The sequence below is a fragment of the Camelus bactrianus genome, chromosome 31 (assembly GCF_048773025.1).
Source record: "Camelus bactrianus isolate YW-2024 breed Bactrian camel chromosome 31, ASM4877302v1, whole genome shotgun sequence".
NCBI lineage: Eukaryota > Metazoa > Chordata > Mammalia > Artiodactyla > Camelidae > Camelus > Camelus bactrianus.
In genome coordinates, this window is record NC_133569.1 from 23,538,380 (window position 1) to 23,558,059 (window position 19,680).

Genomic DNA, 19,680 nt, shown 5'->3' on the forward strand with positions numbered 1-19,680 from the left:
AAAATAGGAAGTGATCTCCTTTTGGGAAATAAAAACATTTTGGATCTGGATAAAGGTCATGGTTGCACAAAATCATGACTGAACTAAATGCCAATGAATTGTATACTTTAAAACGGTACGTTATATGTTATGTGAACTTTGCTGCAATGAAAAATATAATCGTCACAGCTGTCAGGGAAAAGATGAGATAACTTCTCTTTGAAGGGACATAACCTTATTGCAAATTCAAGTTTAATGAATAATTAATCTCAGTGTTCAAAACAGGGGGAAGCCCTCCTCCCAGATTGATTATTTATAGCAGAAGAAGTAGAAATATATCTCCTTATAATCTATACTTGGACCAGGAAACATATAATGGATTTTAATAATGCTTTAGACTATGTGTTATTACTTTTTAGTTAATAACATTTAATACTTGTTTGTGTGGTTTTATATATATGGTTATTATACATAATTATATATAATATATTTATGCATTATATAATTATGTAATTATATTACATACATTAAACATCATTATATAATTATAACGTACATTATACTTACACAACTGACCCTTGTGAGACAGGAGGGAAGGGGGCAGGGCACAGCCATTAAAAGAATGACACAGTAATTAACATCAAGATGGTGGAAGGTTCAACGCCCAGTAGACCTTGAGCTTCAGTGTGTCCTCATGTAATATAACAGCAGGCTAAATGGCACTCCCACAGGTGCCATCACAGTTTTAAGGCTGACCAGAAAAGGTCAAAAAGTCAGTGATGGCCCAATTCCTGGGAATCCCTGCCCCTTCTCCAAAGTAGTTGGAATAAACCTCCCACTTGTTAGCACATGAAGTTCCCGAGCCCATAAAAGCCAACAACCCCACACCTCGTGGTCGCCGCCCCTTGCCTTCTGAGACAGCCTGCACTCTGTCTGAGGAGTATGTATCTCTCTGAATAAATCTGCCATTACTCAACTGGGGCTCGGTCTTGAAGTTTTCTCCTGCGTGAAGCCAAGAACCTTCACTCGGTGGTGCACTTCCCAGGGACTCAGCTGGGACCTGGGACATGGCCATCCTCTTGTGCCCCATCTTCCTGTATCACTTAGTCAACACAGGGATTAGGAGCGCCAACCCTCTGCAAAGTCAAAAATCTACCTGTGACTTACAGGTGGCCTTCAGTATCTGTGGTTCCTCCACACCCTCAATCCTGCCTCAGCCAACCTTGCATCTTCTACTCTTACAGTATTTACTATTGAAGAAAAATCTTCTAAGTGGACCTCACAGTTCAAACCCATGGCATTCAAGGATTCGCTGTAATTATATGTATACTTATATACATTATACAAGTATACATTATCTAATGATACATTATTACATATGTGTGTGTGTATATAAATAGCCACACTTCTATATCTCAGAAGGATGATACTAAAGTGGAGTTTGATTCCTTATCCTGAAGACTTGGTTTTATTAAGGGTCTTTCTTCCCTTTAGCCCATGAGCAATGGATAACCATTAAATGGAAGGGACTGACAAATCTGATAAACGTTTTGAAAAGACTACTCCCGCTGCATTTGGAGACTAGATGGCAGGAGTCAAGACTGGATGCAGGTGGCTCAGGAATTTCCTGTAGGAATCAAGGAAAACGGGTAACCTGGATTTGGATGATGTCGGGGAAGACGAATTTATGTGGCTGAATTTGAAATGCACCTGGGAGAAGACCAGCTGAATGGCTGGATATGAAGAGACAAAGATGTCAGGGATGGTTGTTGGGATTCTGGCAATCCTAACCCGTCAGATCGTAATGCCAGGTGTGCGATCAGGAGTTTAATTTCAAACATGGTGACTGTGACGTGTGTTTGCTGATCCCTAACACGGCTGACAAGTGATCAATACTTCCAAGCTGAGGCTGAGGCTGTAATGATTGCTCGGCTCACAGGTGTTAACTGAAGCCACAGGCACGGAGGAGACAGATTACTAGATTTTAAAGTGAAACCGGCGTGCATTTCTGGTTAACGATTTGGGGGAAAGATCTTTAAGCATATGTGAATCTAAATTTTTATGCCGATAATTAAGCTAGTGGCGATCAATATTAACATTTAGTCCAGACTCCAAGTTGTATTTGAATATCATCCAACTTTTTCAGCCTTTGGTATATTCTAATTCGTTATGTATAGCAAATACCAATCTCACTCACGAGTAACCTAGATTTTTCTGAACCAAGGTGAATCTGTAGATAAGTTACTTTGCTTACTCCCATTATAAAGTAACACTAAAGGAAGCCAATTTCTATTCCAAAAGATACATCCTGTAGAAGGAAATCCTACAATCTTTGGCTTCTGAAATCCTTAGAGCTTTTTCTCCATGTTCTGGGCTGGCTTACGGTAGCCAGATTTTTGTCTAAATCTTCATGTCAAAGTTGACCTCTGGCTATCCTGTGAAGATCAGATGTATGAAATTTCAAAGAGCATTCTTCTTTTTCCTTAACAAATATCAAAAAGTTTATAGGAGTGTAAACTTCTTTCATGGAAATTTATCAACCTGTCAAATATTATGTGTATATTTCATCCTGCATATTTGATAAGTATCGGTAAGTAGGTTCCTGCTTCAAACATTCATTCAACCAGCCGCTCTCCATGTATCAACAGTATTAGCCCTGACTACAAGGTATGGTATCTGTTCCTTTCTTTGTGAATCTCTTCCCTGGACAGTGAGGGCTTTGATAAACAGAGTTTGGCATTTTTGTTTGCTTGTTTACATTTTTGTCTCCAACACACAACACAGTGTAAGAGATCATCTAATAATGGGCTGAAACATGAATGAATGTGCAAGATACTGTAAACATGAAAGGGATTCAGGAACGAGCAGAAAAGGGTTAACACAGCCAGCCTGGTGGCTATTCTCAGAAAGTTTTGCTCACAAGGGCAATCCTCATCTGGAGTCTGGCGACTTGGATTTTGGGAGAGTTCCCACTACTCTGATGAGAATGGGAGTGGCTCACACTGCCATTTTGTACAGGCAACATGTTTACGCAGATCAACTGCTTCTCTTCCGAGAGTGTGGAATTTCAGTACATGCTGGGCAGAAGGTGCCAATGTGACTAACCCCTGATAAAAATCTTGGACTCCTCGAGTCAGGCTAGCTTCCTGAGTTGGTCATATTTTGCACATGTTGTCGCAACTCACTGCTGTGTGCTGTGTGACTCCATTGGAAGAGGACTCTTGGAAGCTTGAGGCTGGTTTCCTCCAGAATTCACCATTTGCACCTTTTCCCTTTGGTGATCTTGCTTTGAATCCCTTTGAGATAATAAACCACAGCTGTATTCATAATGAGGAAAACTATACGCTGAGTTCTCTGAGTCCTTCTGGCAAATGATCAAACCTGGGGTGTGGTCTTGGGGACCCCAAATTACTATCATGTACTTGAGTCATTGCAACTCAGCTCAGCAATCATTTGTCAACTGGCAGCATGAACAGCACTTATCAAAAGAAGATGGAAGAAAAAAGGGAGATGTGGGGCAAAGTTGGATGCACGTGTTGGCTCTCAGCAAGCTCACAATTTCATTCATACACCAGAAATCATAAAACAAGTCCGGCCACGGAAAACAAGAGCAGGGGAAAGACAAATGTCTTGGGGATCAAGAAGAGGGTCACATTCCAACTTCAGCAATGACAACAAGACTTGAGAAGCAGGTGTGGCCCAAATCCAACCCCAATGAAATGCATTCTTATTTCTCTGAGATTAGTTTGGAATATTCTATCTGGCTGCGTGTGGATTTGCTTGTTTTCTTTAGCAAAGTTTCAGAGGAAGAAGGAGCAAATCTTAGTGACACGAGTGTGATGCACCAGAGGCTGAATCATTGTTAACTGATGAACAGTCCCACCTTCCAGGGACTGTTTGAGGAATCACAGAAGCATCATACGGATGTGATGCATCTGTGGAAGTTTTCTGAGTACTTTCATGACTCTGCTTGTTCTCTGAATTCAGAAATTGCTTCTCCAGGTCAACATACATGATCTGGGCTGAGGACTCCAGCCAGGTGAGGAGTTTAGGACATCAGATTGAGGAGTTACAGATGCGGGATCGTGAGCAGCCCAGGGGTCACACCTGGAATCCACTCAAGACAGCCAGGGTATGAATGGATTAGAACCCCAGACTAGGCTGAGGCATCAACCCTGACCACAGACGGTTGTGCTGCGGACTGTAATTTATCAACTCGTGGATGGTTTCAGTGCCTGACTCATATTCATACTGTAGTGAGTGATAGGAGTATGAGGTGATATCGCATAGATATAGGTTCCACATACAAGTGATATCATATAACTTTTGTCTTTCTTTGTCTTACTTCACTAAGTATAATATTCTCTAGATCCATCCACGTTGCAGCAAATGGCAGTATTTCATTCTTTTTTAAATTCCTTTTTATGGGTGAGTAATATTCCATTAATATACACTTTTTTTTTTTTATCCAACCTTCAATGAATGCTTTTGTTGTTTCTAAATCTGGTCTGTTGCAAATAATGCTGTAATGAACATGGGGGTTCATATATGTTGTCAAGTTAGGGTTTTCCTTTGGCTGAATACCCAGACGTGGAATTGCTGGACCATACGGTAGTTCTGTTTTTAATTTGGGGGGAACCTTCAGATTGCTTTTTACAGTGGCTGCATCACTTTACATTCTCACAAACTTGCATTCTCAAGTGCACAAGGGTTCGCTTTTCTCCACATCCCCACCAATGTTTGTTATTTCTGTTTTTTAATTAAAAAAAATTTTTGGTGGAGTAATTAGGTTTGTTTGATTGATTGATTGATTGATTGATTTAAACAGAGGTACTGGGGTTTGAACCCAGGACCTCGTGTATGCCAAGTACACACTCTACCACTGGGCTACGCCCTCCCCCTCTTTTTTTTTTTTTTTTTTTTTTTGATAAGAGTCATTCTAACAGATGTGAGGTGATATCTCACTGTGGTTTTGATTTGCATTTCCCAGATAATTAATAACGCCGAGCACCTTTCCATGTACACATTGGCCATCTTTGTGTCTCCTTTGGAAAAATTCAGATCCTCTGCCCATTTTTTAATCTGATTGTTCTTTATGCTATTGAGTTGTGTGAGCTCTTTATATGTTTTGGACATTAACTTCTTATCAGATACATGATTTGCAAATATGTTCTCCCATTTGGTAGGCTGCCTTTTCATTCTGTTGGTGGTTTTTTTTGTTTTTTTTGTTTTTTTTTTTTTTGCTGGGTCCCAAACATTTCCAGTGCTCTAAAAACATATACATAAGCCTATTTTAAAATTTGATTGTTGCTCTTGGAATATTCGGGAGTAGATGACAACCGTTCACACTTTGCCAGCATATACGTGAATAGCATTTTCACCAGCCTCATGTTCTGTTTGGCCAATCTGATGATTAAAAAAATTCAGTATTATAGCATCCATTGTGTCCAACTTGCTGTTAATGATAGTCTTGGGTAGTAAGGCAAACTGGATACAACTAATTAATCACAGCGAGCTAAAAGGATGCAGATTTACAAAAAGAACTCCATGTAGTGAAAAGCAAGACAATAAAAATCCTTCCGATCTCACTGAACTGGCTTTATTTACAAAAATATTTTTATTGGAGCCTAAACTATATTCTAGACACCAACATAACTATTAAGGAATTTAGTCTCTTCAGTGGCATTTCATCTCAAGCCTGGGAGAAACGTGGAATCGTTTGGAAGTTTTTGTCTATTTCATGAAATGTTCTACAGTCTGGGATGTATGCTTCTCCGACTCAGAGTTTTGGGCGGGTCCTCAGTTTACCCTCCTGAATTTGGATAGACGATACAGAGGCACTAAAATCTCTCAGTGTGACAAGCTAGACTGTCCAGTGAGCACTTCCAAGTAAAGCATTTATCACACCCAGCTTTCACCACAGACAGCACCGCAAGTGTTCTATCAGCACGGACACTATAATGTTTGAGATGAGGCAAAAGAAATAGAAAAACATGTGGGCCAAGAGTCAGGGGCTCGGATCTGGTCTCTGCTCAGTCACTGACGGGGAAGATACCCATGTGCCTGAGCATCAGTGTCATTGTGAGGCATGTGAGGAGCAGGATGTCACACCAGCTCCAAATTCTACTGCCTGCGCACTGCCACCCAGAAGCTTGATGCTTTTCCTAGAAAAAGATACATGTTACACGTAAACACTTTAGATCCATGTTCATGACTAAACGAAGAAAATACTGCAAACGTGGGAGTCGTATCTAAACTTCTGTAAAGACAGCTCTATATCTCAAAATGTCACTTTTCCCCCGCATTTTTATCTCCTGAAAAAGCAGCTTTCTATGTGTCCCATGACTAGCTCAGGGCTTGCTACCCTCCAGAATGAGTGGTCTGAATTTAAATACACTTGGATGTCCTCTTCCTCGCTTTAATAAAGGCTTATCCACAAGTGCGGGGTCTGGTCTGATCCATCTCCTGTCCAGGTGCGGTTACCGACTCCAAGCACATGAGTTGCCTGCCAGCCGGAGACTAGGCACTGCTGCCTGCGGCAGTCAGCGTGCAGCCGGGGGACCGGCCACGGTCCAACACCTGCGTTTACTGGTGCAGATCTGTAGCCAAGAGGAAGCAAGTGCCGTATACTGACGATCACAGGTCTGCGTTTTGTGTTTTAGATTTGGAAACTGTCAGACATGATTTTCTTCAATTTATCTTGTAAACAGGGCGGTGGGGAGGCAGCAACAAAGTACTGTTCCCAAACTGAAAGCCACTTTGGGATCTTTAAGGTTTGGGAACAGAGATTGCTCTGGCACAAAAAGCTGTACTCCAAATTTGTTTTTCTCTTCCCTTCTTTTTGCTTCCTATGAGACTAACTTTTGGTCATTTTTTTGCCTTTTTTTTTTTTAACTATGTTCAATTTTTTCCACTATTTTTATTGGAGTATAGTCAGTTTACAATGTGTCAATTTTGGTGTACAGCACAATGTTTCAGTCATACATACATACATGTACATACATATATTCATTTTCATATTTTTTTATTGTAGGTTACTACAAATATTGACTATAGTTCCCTGTGCTCTACAGAAGAAAAATTTTTCATTATCTATTATATATATATATATTAGTTAGTATCTCCAAATCTCAAACTCCCAGTTTATCCCCTGGTGACCATGAGTTTGTTTTCTATGTGTATGTGTCTCTTTCTATTTTGTAAATAAGTTCATTTGTGTCATTTTTGTAGATTCCACGCATAAGTGATATTGTATGGTATTTTTTTTTTCTGTTTCTGGATAAAGAAGTTGTGGTATATTTATACAATGGAATATTACTCAGTGATAAAAAATAAAATGAAATGATGCCATTTGCAGCAGCATGGATGGACCTGGGGATTGTCATTCTAAGCAAAGTAAGCCAGAAAGAGAAGAAAAATACCACATGATATCACTCATATGTGGAATCTAAAAAGAAAAAAAGGACACTATGAACTCATCTACAAAACAGAAATGGACTCACAAAAATAGTAAACAATCTTATGGTTACCAGGGGAAAGGGGGTGGGAAGGGATAAATTTGGGAGTTTGAGATTTGCAAATGTTAACAACTATATATAAAAATAAATTTAAAAAATAAATTTCTTCTGTATAGCACAGGGAATTATTCAATATCTTATAATAACCTTTAATGCAAAAAGATAAGAAAACAAATATATGTACATGTATCTATGCATGACTAGGACATGATGCTGCACAGCAGAAATTGACACACTGTAACTGACTATACTTCAATCAACAAAACAAAAAAAAAGAGGGAAAAAAAGACAGAAATGAAAAAGACAATTGTAGTTAGTGACAAGGACTGTAAAGAGAAGAAAACAGCCAGGGTGGTAAGCAGCTGGGAGGACCCACTGTAGAGTGAGCGTCAGGAACGCCCTTCTGCAGCCAGAAGGTCTTGGGAACTGAGAAGCTGACGCAGAGGGAACTGGTCTCTGGCTCTGCTAGTTCCTTCTAAATTATTTCCCTTTAAATGCTGGCACTCAGCATTCTTATCTGGAGAGTGTGAGAGGAGCAGAGAAGATTCTCAGCCAGAGGGAAGATTAAATAGGTGGTGTGAGGGGAGGAGGCAGAGCTTTGGGCAGAAAAGGAGTTGGGTTGGGGGGGGTGGGTAGGGAGCCTTCTCTTGGTGCTGTTTCTTCCCACTGTGGGAGCTGAAGCAATTTGCATGACAAGAAGAAGATTATCACCTTTACACCATAGACTTTGCCAGAAGAGAAAATGAAAACAAAGCTGAGAAGGATGAACCTGGCATAAGTTACACAAATGTTTTGAACTTAAAACAAGGAAGATATTTCTACATGTGTGAGAATTAAAAAAAAAAAAAAAAAAAAAAAACTTGCTCCCTTGAAGGAGAAATTTGTGGTGTGTATTTACAGCAAAACAATTCATTTATCTAGGGTCCAGAAGGAGACTTCCCACCCCTTTGTGATGCTTCCTCTTGTCCTCTGAGCACCCCTCTGTGGCCCAAAAGAATCTTATTCCTGGTGAGAAAAATAATCCTTGTTTTCCCTGCCCGGAACTTTTAGCCAGGTTGAGCCCTTAGGGATTATCTGTTCGCTGTTGACTGATGGAGCATAAACGAGTCAAAGATGAGCCTTTCTTGTCTGTCTTGGAAACAAAAACGTGTTAAAGCTACAAGGCTGCCTTCTTACAGGGATGAATGCAGGCAGACCACTGCTATGTGATGGGTATTTTCTGGCATCTAGTTAATAAGCAGACATGTTAACCAAAGTGTGTGGTCTGGGGTTCCCAAGACCACCCTCAGGTTCCATGATTCACTAGGATTAGGTCATGGGACCCAGAAAAGCTGTTACATGTATAGTTGTGGTTTATGACAACAAAGGGATACAGATCAGAACCAAAGAAAAAGATGCATGAGGCCAGATGGAAACTTCCAGGTGTTTCTCCTAGTGGGATTGTACAGACAGTGCTTAGCTCTCCCAGCAAATGATGTAACAGCATGTGCAAATAGTGTCAGTCAGGAAAGCTCACCAAGCCGTGATGTCCAGGGTTTTTGTTGGGGGTCAGTCACATAGGCATGGAGGGCCCCTATGACTGACCTTAGCCCTTGATCACCTGGCTCTGGAGACAAGGTGGGGCTTGCATTTGTGGGTCTCAGTCAGAGAGACACTTTTCAGCAGGCTACCACCCCAGGGCATTGCCCAGACAGCAGACGAAATGACCTCCCCAATCTTTCTCTGAAAGAGGCCTATTTGCTGGGCCAGGAGCTTCAGCCTGAGGGAGAGACTTCAAGCTTGGCACACACTTAAGGGTCTACAGAGCTGATCTCAGGGAACGTAGGTCACTGGAAGCCATATCAGCATTCTCCCTCTGCCTCAGTACAGCTGGCCAGTGTCTCCCGGAAACGAGCTCACACATTTTTCTGGAGCCTTGAATTTTGTGGCTGCTGCTGGGAAGACGCCTCCAGCTCAGTGGCACTGGTGACCAGCAGAGCATGTGCAGACAGTCCCACAGGACTGAACACATCTGCGTTCTTTAAACACTACTGCCTGGGGGTCAAGTTTCTAAGCAGCCTAAGTCTAGGTGCTGACTGAGATTCTCCCCTGTGGGCACTGAATGCTGCAGAAAAACGTGTTAGAGCTTCGTGTTACAGCTCAGTTGTGCATCCGGGTGAGAGACCAAGCAGCACTCGGAGGGCTGGAGAACTCAGGTTTATTTATTACGCCAGCGGGCCCAGAAGAGTTAACACTCCAAGCTCTGGACCCTATCTGTAGGTTTACACAGGCTTTTATAGGCTGCCAGTCTAGACTTTGCAACATTTTGTAACATCATATGCAAATAAGGTATAACAACGGTGACTAATTAGGAACAAGCTTTGTAGAAATGGACCAGTCAGGAGTAAGAGAAGTGGACCAATCAGGAGTGAGCTCCATGCAAATGAAGTACTACAAATGGACCAATCAGGAGTTAGCTCAGGGAACCAATAGAATTTTAGGGGTAAGTTCCACTTTCCTAGAAGCTAGCCGTTTCAGAGGCAAAAAGTGAGACAGAGCGGCTGGGCCAGGGAACTGGATGGCACCGGCAGGAGAGCAGTGGCCCTGCCTGGGGGTCCTGCCGGTCTTTTTATGGGGCTTCCCGCCTCAACAGGTCTTGGCATACCCTCAGCTGTTGAGAACTATTAAAAGTATAGTAGGCCATTTGGACAATCACGGAGATCTGAGAGAAAACCGAGAGCGAGGGCGGTGTTGAAGAGTCCTATGAAAGGCCAACGCTTCAAGACTAGGAGGAGAGTTTAATTTACCTTGAAACAAAACAATATGTGAGTTTATGAATTTTAAATAATAATTTATTTAACCTTGTAAAATATGATCAAAAAGAAATCTAACATGCTGTGTTGTTCACCACAATAGGACACCCCCCTTCTAACCCTACTATTAGAAATATTATAATTAAAATAATTGTATTCTTGTCTATTTTTTCTATTAAAATGATCTTATAAACTTACAATGCTATTATTAGTTTCCAAGACTCAGAAGCAAAGATATTAGAAATTTATGAAAAATATACTTTGAAGGCTTAACTATTTCAATTTGCTTTATAATTCTCTAGCTCTATACATTTTGAATGCTTATTAATTTAAGTTTTAATTCCCTGTGGCTCAATGTAGTGAAGATTAGCTGTAAATTTTTTAAATTTTTGAAAGTTTTCAAAAGTCACATGGCTCAAGAAATAAGAAAGAAGTTTAAGTTCTATGTCTGGATTGATTCTAGCCATAAACATACTATGTGGAAAATTTGGAGTTACAGACAAGGCCATCCTGAGTAAAAATCCCCAAGAATTAACCAAAATTCCAGGGACAACTCCAGGTTTTTTAAGAGCTATTAATGGAATTCAATTAGAGATCTTAAAGGAATCCATTGTTATCTGGGTTCCAGGTGGAATTAAAAGAAAGCTGGCTAATGCCTGTCTCAGGGCGACAAGGTGGTATTGGCTGGCTCAGAATAGGATGGATGAGTGAAACCGCCTGGCTGGGTAGTTGGGGTGTGGTCCAGCTCCCTCCCCACCCTCAGGAGCCCTTTGTGACCAGACCACAGCTGTGATGAGGGCCTAGGACTTTACTCCCCACATACACCCCCTGTGCTCAGTTGCCTAAGGGCAGCAGTGTGGTTCAGAGGATGGAGAATTATCTTTCATCTCTGAAAAGCACTTTGGACACGTGGCTGAGCTCCAGCTGCACATTTCGGGTGCCTGACATCATCTTGGGTGCCCTGTGCGGACTGGGGCTCTTCTTCCTAATAATCTCGTACCTCCAGGGTGGTCCACCCACACCACCTCCTAGGAAGCATGGAAGCTTCAGGAAGGTAAGGAACGCTTGGCTCGGACCCAAAAGCACCTGATTATCCCTCCTTTTTCCTATCATTATTTCCACTTTTCTGAGTCGAGGAGAGCGCCTCCTGAGATGGGAAAGGCTAGGACACCTATTCTCGGGGAAGAACAGAATAGCAGCCCTCAGGGACCAGCCGGGCTGGGCAGGGGCTGGACTGGGCACCGGGATTTCCAGCCAGAGAGCTCAGGCCAGTCGTCCAGGGAGGGTAGAGGGTTCCAGGGCGAGTCCCAAACGCAGTGACCGGTGGCCGAGGGCTGGATGCTGGGAGTTCAGCCTCAGCCAGAGGTCAGGGCCCTGAGCCCCGGCTCACGGGCCGTGAACAGGTGGCTGGGACAAGACTCTCCCTGGTCAGGGCTGATCTGAGGGCAGTGCTGAGACCCCCAGAGCCTCTGACTGGGGCTGCAGGGGGGCCCTGGCCTCGGGAAGCAGGGCCCACCTGACGGAGCCCAGACGCACCTGCAGGTCGGAGTGCGTGTTTCCTGAGCAGAGGAGCAGTGACGGAAGAAATCCAGGGTGGGCCTCGCGTAGAAAATCCTTCTTCTTCACGTTCTCCAGTGAAGGAAAACAGAAAGTACTTTTATCCACTTTAAAAGAGAGTGAAAGGGGAGAAAACCCACAGAGCCCCGTTAGATGCAGAAAGCTGTGCTGTGCGTGGACGCGGGTCTGACGCCTGTCGGGAGAGGGCAGGGTGAGAGCCGGGCCCCAGCCCCTTGTTCCCCCTTGTCTCTCAGCATCCGCCGAAGGGCAGGGGCAGGAGTCGGAAGAAAAACGGAGCTCTGAAAGGTAAGCTCTGTTCAGCCCCGTGTGCCCGACAGTCAGCCCCCACCCCCGGGCCCTGAGGACCCAGCTCCGCGGTCTCCGAGGACGAGGACGCCCGCGGCAGAGTCTGTCCCTCAGAAACCAACCCTCAGGGCGGCTCCTGGAAGGAGAGCAGAACCCAGATACTTTCCAGATTCCGCGCTCAGAACGAAGCTGTGAGGGGCCTGGGAAGGGGTGTGGGCCGCGGGTGTGCGGGCCGCAGGGGGCCAGCGGGGCCTGGGCGGGGAGGTGGGACCTCCAGGTGTAACTGTGCTGTTAAACTTTGCTCAGATCCCTCCGTGAGGTGACCCCTGCCCTGTAGCCCCCACAGGGGGTTGGCAGGGCCACAGGGGGGATGGATGTGGAAGCGCTTTGTAAACGATAAACCCATTCGTGAGCTATCTCCATCACTGTCAGGGACCAGGCAGCCCTGGGTGCTGGTGCTTGGGCTCCAGCCTCCCAGTGATGTCCCCTAGAGAGGGACACGGCACTCGGCCTCCTGCGAGGCCCCTAGGCTCCCACCTTCACCCCGCGACCCAGCCTCCTGATTTCCAGCTTGCAGGGACTGTCAGGAGGAGCTGGAAGAGGTTCGGGACCTGGTTTTACTTCTGCAAAGGTAATTTCCTCTCCTCTCCCGTGTTCTCCTTCCTCCCGGAGCCTGTGGGGTGACCCCAGGGCTGCAGGCAGCTTGGGGCTGACCTGGGAGGGGGAGCCCTGGGGATAGGGGATGGCTAAAGCCCTGGGGGAGGGAGGGACAGCAGGAGCATTGTGAAGTCAGCATGGGGGCCATGGAGGGCCATGGGCCGCAGATGCCCACCCCCACCTGGCCTGCCCAGCTGTCCTGGGCCTGCCAGCTCCTGGCTGCAGCTTGTGCCTCCTGTCTCCCGCAGCCACCTGGGGAGGTCCCCTGACAAGGGCGGCTTTCATCAGCAATCCCACCAAGAGCCCCCTGACAAGGTGTGCAAAGCAGAGCTTGCTGGAGCCCAGCAGCCGTGCAGGGAGTCTGCAAAAGAGGCTGCTCCTGCCATGACCCTGTTGGCTTCCCCTGCTCCTCTGACCCAGGGGCCTCCACCTCTGGTCTCCACTCTGTCAGCAGACCCTCAAGACCAGTCCGATTTGAAGACGACCCCACTGGATACCATCCCAAAGAGCTCCCGTAACTCCTTTTTGTCATCTACCGTCCCAGCCGTCCGGAGTCTTGGGTGCATAAGCTGCCCCATTTCGTTCCTCTCCTGCTGCTGGGAGACCACCAAGGCCTTGTTCTTTCCCACCTCATCAAAGTTCCAGCAAGAGCACCACCCAGCAAAGGCCCCGTTCTGGGGAGACCCCACAAATAAGCAGGTAGAGATTGGTAGCCCCTCATTTGTCAACCCGGACGTCCAGAAGCTACTGGAGATGCTAATTGCCAAGAGAGTAAAACTTAAGACTTGGAAGGAAAAAGAAAAGGGTGGGTCATTCGCAGAACAAGTGAGCTCTGACTACCATCTGAACTCTCTAGGGAGTACGTGGTGGTCAGGGGGCGAGGAGCAGAACACCACGGCCCCTCAGTCTTTCTGGAACATGAAAGACAAACCAGAGCAGCTGTCGGGTCCTCAGCAACTCTCACGCCCTGAGGTCCTGAGGGACCACTTAGAGCAGAAATACAGCCAGCTCTTCTGGGGCCTCCCCTCTTTGCACAGTGAGTCCCTGGTGGCTTCAGCCCTTGTTCCTAGTTCTTCTCAACTGAAGGCACCCTCTGTTTTATTCAACGGAGTGTCTAATGGCTTTCCCGTTTCCATTCAACCCAGTATACCTTTAAGTCTTTCTCAGGCCCCACTCTTGCCCGGCCTGGGGACCCAATCCCAGCTTTTCACTCAAAACTTGCCTCAGTCCCAGCCCCCACCCCTGGCTCCTCGGGCTGAGATCCAGGCCCAGTCCTACCTTCCAATTTCTCTCCTATTCGAACCTTCTTCTTCACCCCAGATGAGGACCTATGGGCCATCTTGCCCTACATTCCAGAAACAGGCACAATCTTTTATCCCACCTGAAACTCAGCATCGGGAATGCCACCTGCAGCTGCAGCAGCAGCAGCAAAGCGGGAGGCCTCCACCCTCAGCCGTCAGAAGATCTCAGGAGGTCTTCATTCCCAGCCTTCCCCAGGAGAGGGGGGCCTCCCCGGCCCAGAGGTCAGTCTCCTTTCTTCACGGGGGCTTAATCAGCCCTAATCTCCAGAATCAACATCTTCAAAAGAGGCTCAACAAAGATCAACTCCGGAGTCGCCTGCCCTGCAGGATCCAACTGACTCTGGAACTGAATTCACCTCAGGGCCAGTTCTCAGGGACTTACCAGACACAGGGCAAGCAGGAACCCTGGCGGCCCCCTACATTTGTGGGCAAAAGCCTGAAACCACACAAGACAGGGCACAGGTGCCACAGAGGATCCCACAGGCAGAGTCAAACAGAGTTCCAACCAGGAAAGGACTTCAGCAAGGGTCTAAAGCCGTGTCTGAGGAGGATCTCGAAAGATCGCTCCAGGGCCAGATTCCCTGTGCAGTTTCTAGAAATTAGCTCTGCAAAGGAGTCAGAAAGATGCTTGATGAGGCCTTTGAAGAGTAATATAGGACGTTACTTATCCAGGGGCCCAGATAAAAGACACCTAGCAAAAGTCTTGAGAGCCCATTTGGGCAGGAAGTTGGGGCAGATTAACCAGGGTTTGATTCCTGTGAGCATGCGCCAGTCCTGGCTTGTGGCCAGCCATGGTTCTTCTGAGTCCCACATTCACAAGGAAATGAGAAACCGTGCATTCTTGAAGCACCGGAAACCCTGTGTAAACACCTTCCATGAGCTTTCCTTCCTCAGTCCAAGCATTCAACAGATGCTAGAAGCACATATCATAAGATACCGAGTAAGGCACAGGTGGGGCCTGCCTCCCCAGGACTTTGAGCCCATTAACCTTAAGCTATATGAGGCTCAACCCTTGTCCCTCCCAAGGTCCACCTTTGCCCCCTCAGCCACCTGGCAGTCTGGGGCACACCCGAAAGACAGCTTTGCCACACTTCTGGGAAAACCTCAGCCCCATCTGGGAGAGAAAGTGACAACAGGAGAGTCACGTCTCACCCTGATGAGTCCCCTCCCTGGCCCCTCCCCTGTGTGCAGGGAGACTGAGAGGCCCCTGGGGAAGATCCCACCTAGGGACAGCCAGGCGCCCTTCGAGGCCCCTCGTCAGGAGGGCGGGCCACCTTCTCAGACACTCACACGCAGCCCCATGGGCAGAACCTGGCAGAGGGGGACTGCCCTGGCGGCCAAGGAAAGCAACACAGAGGCCAGCTCAAGCTCAACAGTGACCAGGAATAAGCCAAGGGGAGAGAGTTGGGGTCGGGCCTCACGAGATCCCTGCCAGAGTGCCTCCATCCTGGAGAGGGACTTACAGTCCCAATCTTCAAGGGCCAGACAGGCCTTGGAGGCAGCGCAGGGGGAGGAGGATCCTGCTTGGGAAGTCACATCGGGACCCAGCGTGCTGGCCAAATCCCAAACCTCTGATGTGGATCGGAGGAGATCAGGGTTTCCAGCCACTTGTAAGAGTTTGTCACCACCAACAAAGTCAGCTGCCCAAGATCCAAAGAAGCCACGCCTTAAAACACAGGCTAGTGAGTTTGAGCTCAGAAGCAAAGTCAAATCAAAGAATCAGCCTCAAGGCCATGCCACTGGTGATCTCCGTCAAGATCCTCACACTGATAACCTCCTTCAGGACCATGCCACCGGCATGCTCCTCCAAGACTCTGCTTCTAAAGTGCTCCTTCAGGGCCCTCACACTGATGTGCTCCTTGTGGCAGACATCTTGGCTTCTTGTAGGTTCCCGTCCAGTCCCCTAGGGGCACATGCTAGTGGGGAGGCACCAGCTTTCCAGGCGCTATATGGCCTCAAAACAAGTGGACAGGGTAGCCAGGGACAGCAAAAATCCAGAAAACCCAAACTTAGAGACCCATATAAGAACCAAAGTGAGATGCCTGCTCCAACTAACGAGTGGAGGGCCATTAGGAGACTCCAACCAGGAAAGGAGGAAAAGTCAAAGAGCATCCAGGGACAGCAGGAACCCAGGAAACCGAAAGTTAAGGACCCATGTAAGGGCCACATTGCCTCGTCTGATGAGGGAGAGGTCTGTGCACGGCTCAGAACAGGGGAAGATGAGGACTGGAGGGCCTTTAAGAGGCTCCAACCAGAAGAGGATGAAGAAGCAGAGGCCCAGAGTGAGGTGCTTGCCCCAGCTGATGAGCGGAGGGGCTCTAGTAGGAGACTCCAACCAGGAGAGCACGAAGAACCGAAGAGCATCCAGGGACCACAGGGACCCAGGAAACCAGAAGTTAAGGACCTGTGTAGGGGCCAGATGGCCTCGTCTGATGAGGGAGAGGTCTGTGCACGGCTCAGACCAGGGGAAGATGAGGACTGGAGGGCCTTTAAGAGGCTCCAACCAGAAGAGGACGAAGAAGCAGAGGCCCAGAGTGAGGTGCCTGCCCCAGCTGAGGAGGAGGACTGGAGAAGCAAACTGGGAGAGCACGAAGAAAGGTTTTCAGGCCTGAGAGCTCCCCAAGCCAGTGGGCGGAGCCTTCCTCCCCTGGCCAGGGGAGCTGGGGAGTCCCTCGGCAGTAAACACCTCCAGCCAGGGAAGGGGCACGTCTCACCAGAAGGCCACTTCAGTAAAAGGATGAGGCACTATCTTCAGTGCCTTACTCCCAAGAAAAAAGGCAAAGAAAAGGAAGTTTTCCTTCAAAAAAGCAAGCCTGCGTCAAACACTGCTCAGCGCCAGGAGCCCAACAAAGGCAGATTTGTTACGAACAGCGCGACTGTTGATGCTCGGACAATCGCCACAGCTGTTGGACAGATCCTGGTGGACAAATTGGGACTCCATGCCTTGGAGGTAAGTCAGCACAAAGAACCAGTCCAGGTCCAAGGAGGTGGACATTCCCACTACAACGGGGTTCTCTGCTCCTCAGAACAGAGAAGAGTAAGGAGAGATATGGACTCCAGTCACCAAGCCAGCCACAAGGACCACAGCTATCTTGACAAGACCAGGCAGACCAGAGACTGGGGTGGCAAGGGTGCCTTCCCTCTCAGGGAGCCAGGCAGACCTTGCCAGCATGGACCAAGGGTGGCAGGTGCCTCAGGCCACCTGCCCCATAACCCAAAGTGCTGTCCTCAGAAATGTGCTCCTTCTTGTCTATCAAAACATGATCCTCATTTCTTTCCTGGTAGGACAGATTTTGCCCAAGAAAATATTAAGTACATTCAGAGAAAATCTGTTCCTTACCATGTTAGCACATCCTCTGTGTGCTGATGGCTCCTTCCAACCACAACTTTTATTGTTCCCCCCAAATACATATTTTTTTTCCCATGACAGGTGTGGCGTCTGTCTGTGTCCTGCTGGGGAGAAGGGAAGGGAAGCCAAGTGCTTGCTTTGGCTTCCAGAAGGGACGACGGGGCCATGGAGGGAGGTTGACCCCCGCGTGGAATTCTCACCCTCACCCCAGTTGCTCCTTTAAGTCCCGCAACTACCAGCATTACAGAAACAAATGAAAGCATCCAGGGCCTGTCACGGAGAACAAAGCCTAAAGACCTCCCCTCTCCCACGATCTGGCTCAGCCTTACTCCCCACCACGTGCTCTCTACCTTGAACTTGTGCGGCTGGAGGGGAGGGGTTTGCAGAGGCTGAAATTCCCCTCAGTCTCCAGAAAGTGTCAGAGACAAGTTCACATGGCAGATTAAGGAAGGGGGTCAGGGGCAGTGCTGGCCCCGCATCCAGAACTGGGAGAAACCTTGCCCCCCACCCCCACCACGTCTTGGTGGGAAGAGGTGACACCTGCCCTGAGCCCTCCCCTCCCCGTGAAGCTGGGTTGAGATGGGCCGGGAGTGGCCCCCCCCCGCCTTTCTCGAGATCTGGAGCGCAGCTCCCCCAGCTCTGGGCGTGTGCGGCGGGAGCCCCAAGACCTCCGAGGGCCTGTCCAGCCTGCCCCAGAGGAGGGGGCAGCCCTGCCCACAGTGCCCACCTCACCCCCTGGGCTGTGACTCTGTGCAGTCACCTCACCGTCTGACGGTGGGACACTGGGCACCCGGCGGGGGCTCATGGGGAGGAGGCAGGTGGCACAGGGCGCCCGCATCCCACCACCATCTACAGGCCCAGAGGGGAGAAGATGGGGCCCGGGGGCTCACCCCGGAGTGTCCACCCTCCTCCAGCTCCCCGAGCCCAGAGGGCAGCCACCTGCAGTTCCTGCTCTGAGGGCCAGGCTCACAGAGGCAGCAAAGCCTCCAGCAAGAAGGTTCACTTCTCCAGAGTGTGTAATAAGCTTTCACAGGACAGGGAGCTCGGGACAGACTGGCGGTCTGCGGCCTTCACCTACACACGGGGCCCAAGGAGGCTCCCAGGGGACAGACGGGACTTAAATGGCCCGGAGACTGTCCCGGGGTCCTAGCAAGTCTCACCTGGCTCTCAGCCTCGCTGACCCAGAGCCCGGAGCGGGAAGAGGCCAGCAGACAGGACCTGTCACACAGCGGGCGGACGTGACCTGTGGCGACTGGGGTGCCGTCCGGCTTTCCTCCCCGGCCTGGCCACACGGAAGCTGGGAGAGGGGGAGCAATGCTCTAGAGCGATCGGTGCTTCGTGTCACAGTCACTCCCACAACGGCCAGTCCTGCTCCAGGAGGGGCCCCTCATCCAGGTGACAGCAGGGATGGCCCTGCCCCCACGCCCGTCAAGACCCCTACTCATGGGACTGGGACCCGGGGCGGAGGCGCGAGCAGGCACAGGCCTGCAGTTTCTCTCTGGAGCCAGGTCCTGCCTCGGGCCCCATCCTGCAGGGTGGGCTCAGGACCTGTGGGAGGGACTGGGACTCGGGCCAACAGACCACCCTTGGGAGCTCAGAGGAGGAGGGAACAGAGTGGGGACCCTGAGCCTGGCTGCCGCTGCATCCTCTCAGGGCCACCGACAGGTGAGTGCTGGTGTGGGGGGACCCCAAGGCTCCTGCAGGGAGAAGCCACATGGAGGGGACACCGTTAGAACAGCAAGGAACAGGAAGGGGCAAGTCCCTCTGCCCTTGTCCTGCGTGAGGTGCGGTAAGGCCAGCAGTGGAGGCCCCGCGCTAGGAGTCCCCACACAGAGACCTCCGACAGAGACCCACACGGAGACACCCAGCCAGAGAGCTCTGACAGAGCACCCCACAGAGACCCCTCCCAGAGACCCTGCGCACAGGCCTCACAGGCAGGCTTTAGGATTGGAGTCGCCACCCACTGTCAGCTCCCTCCTGGTGGATCTGATGCCACTTAACAAATGGGCAGCACAGGGGAAGGACCAGTGGCTGCCTCCCCTCCCCGAGGACTCCCAGACCCCCAGACATTGTCAGCATTGCCCCAAACGGCGGTCTCAGCTTGGGGAAATGCTCCTGAATTTGGGGCCTTTTGTAACATCACTGCCCCTCAACAGAGGAATTACACACACCACGTGTAGACCTGCAAAGGTCTTTCCTCCACAGGTTTTTGTTAGCTTGAC

General features: G+C 48.7%; 1 protein-coding gene across 1 annotated transcript; it reads left to right on the forward strand.

Moving 5' to 3' along the window:
* The first annotated feature begins 12,609 nt into the window (after positions 1-12,609).
* Positions 12,610-18,415, forward strand: LOC141575692 (spermatogenesis-associated protein 31E1-like). Its single transcript, XM_074355558.1, has 2 exons — positions 12,610-17,059; positions 18,314-18,415. The coding sequence occupies exons 1-2, from the start codon at positions 12,965-12,967 to the stop codon at positions 18,413-18,415; spliced, it is 4,197 nt and encodes a 1,398-aa protein (XP_074211659.1). The 5' UTR covers positions 12,610-12,964.
* The last annotated feature ends 1,265 nt before the right edge of the window (positions 18,416-19,680 follow it).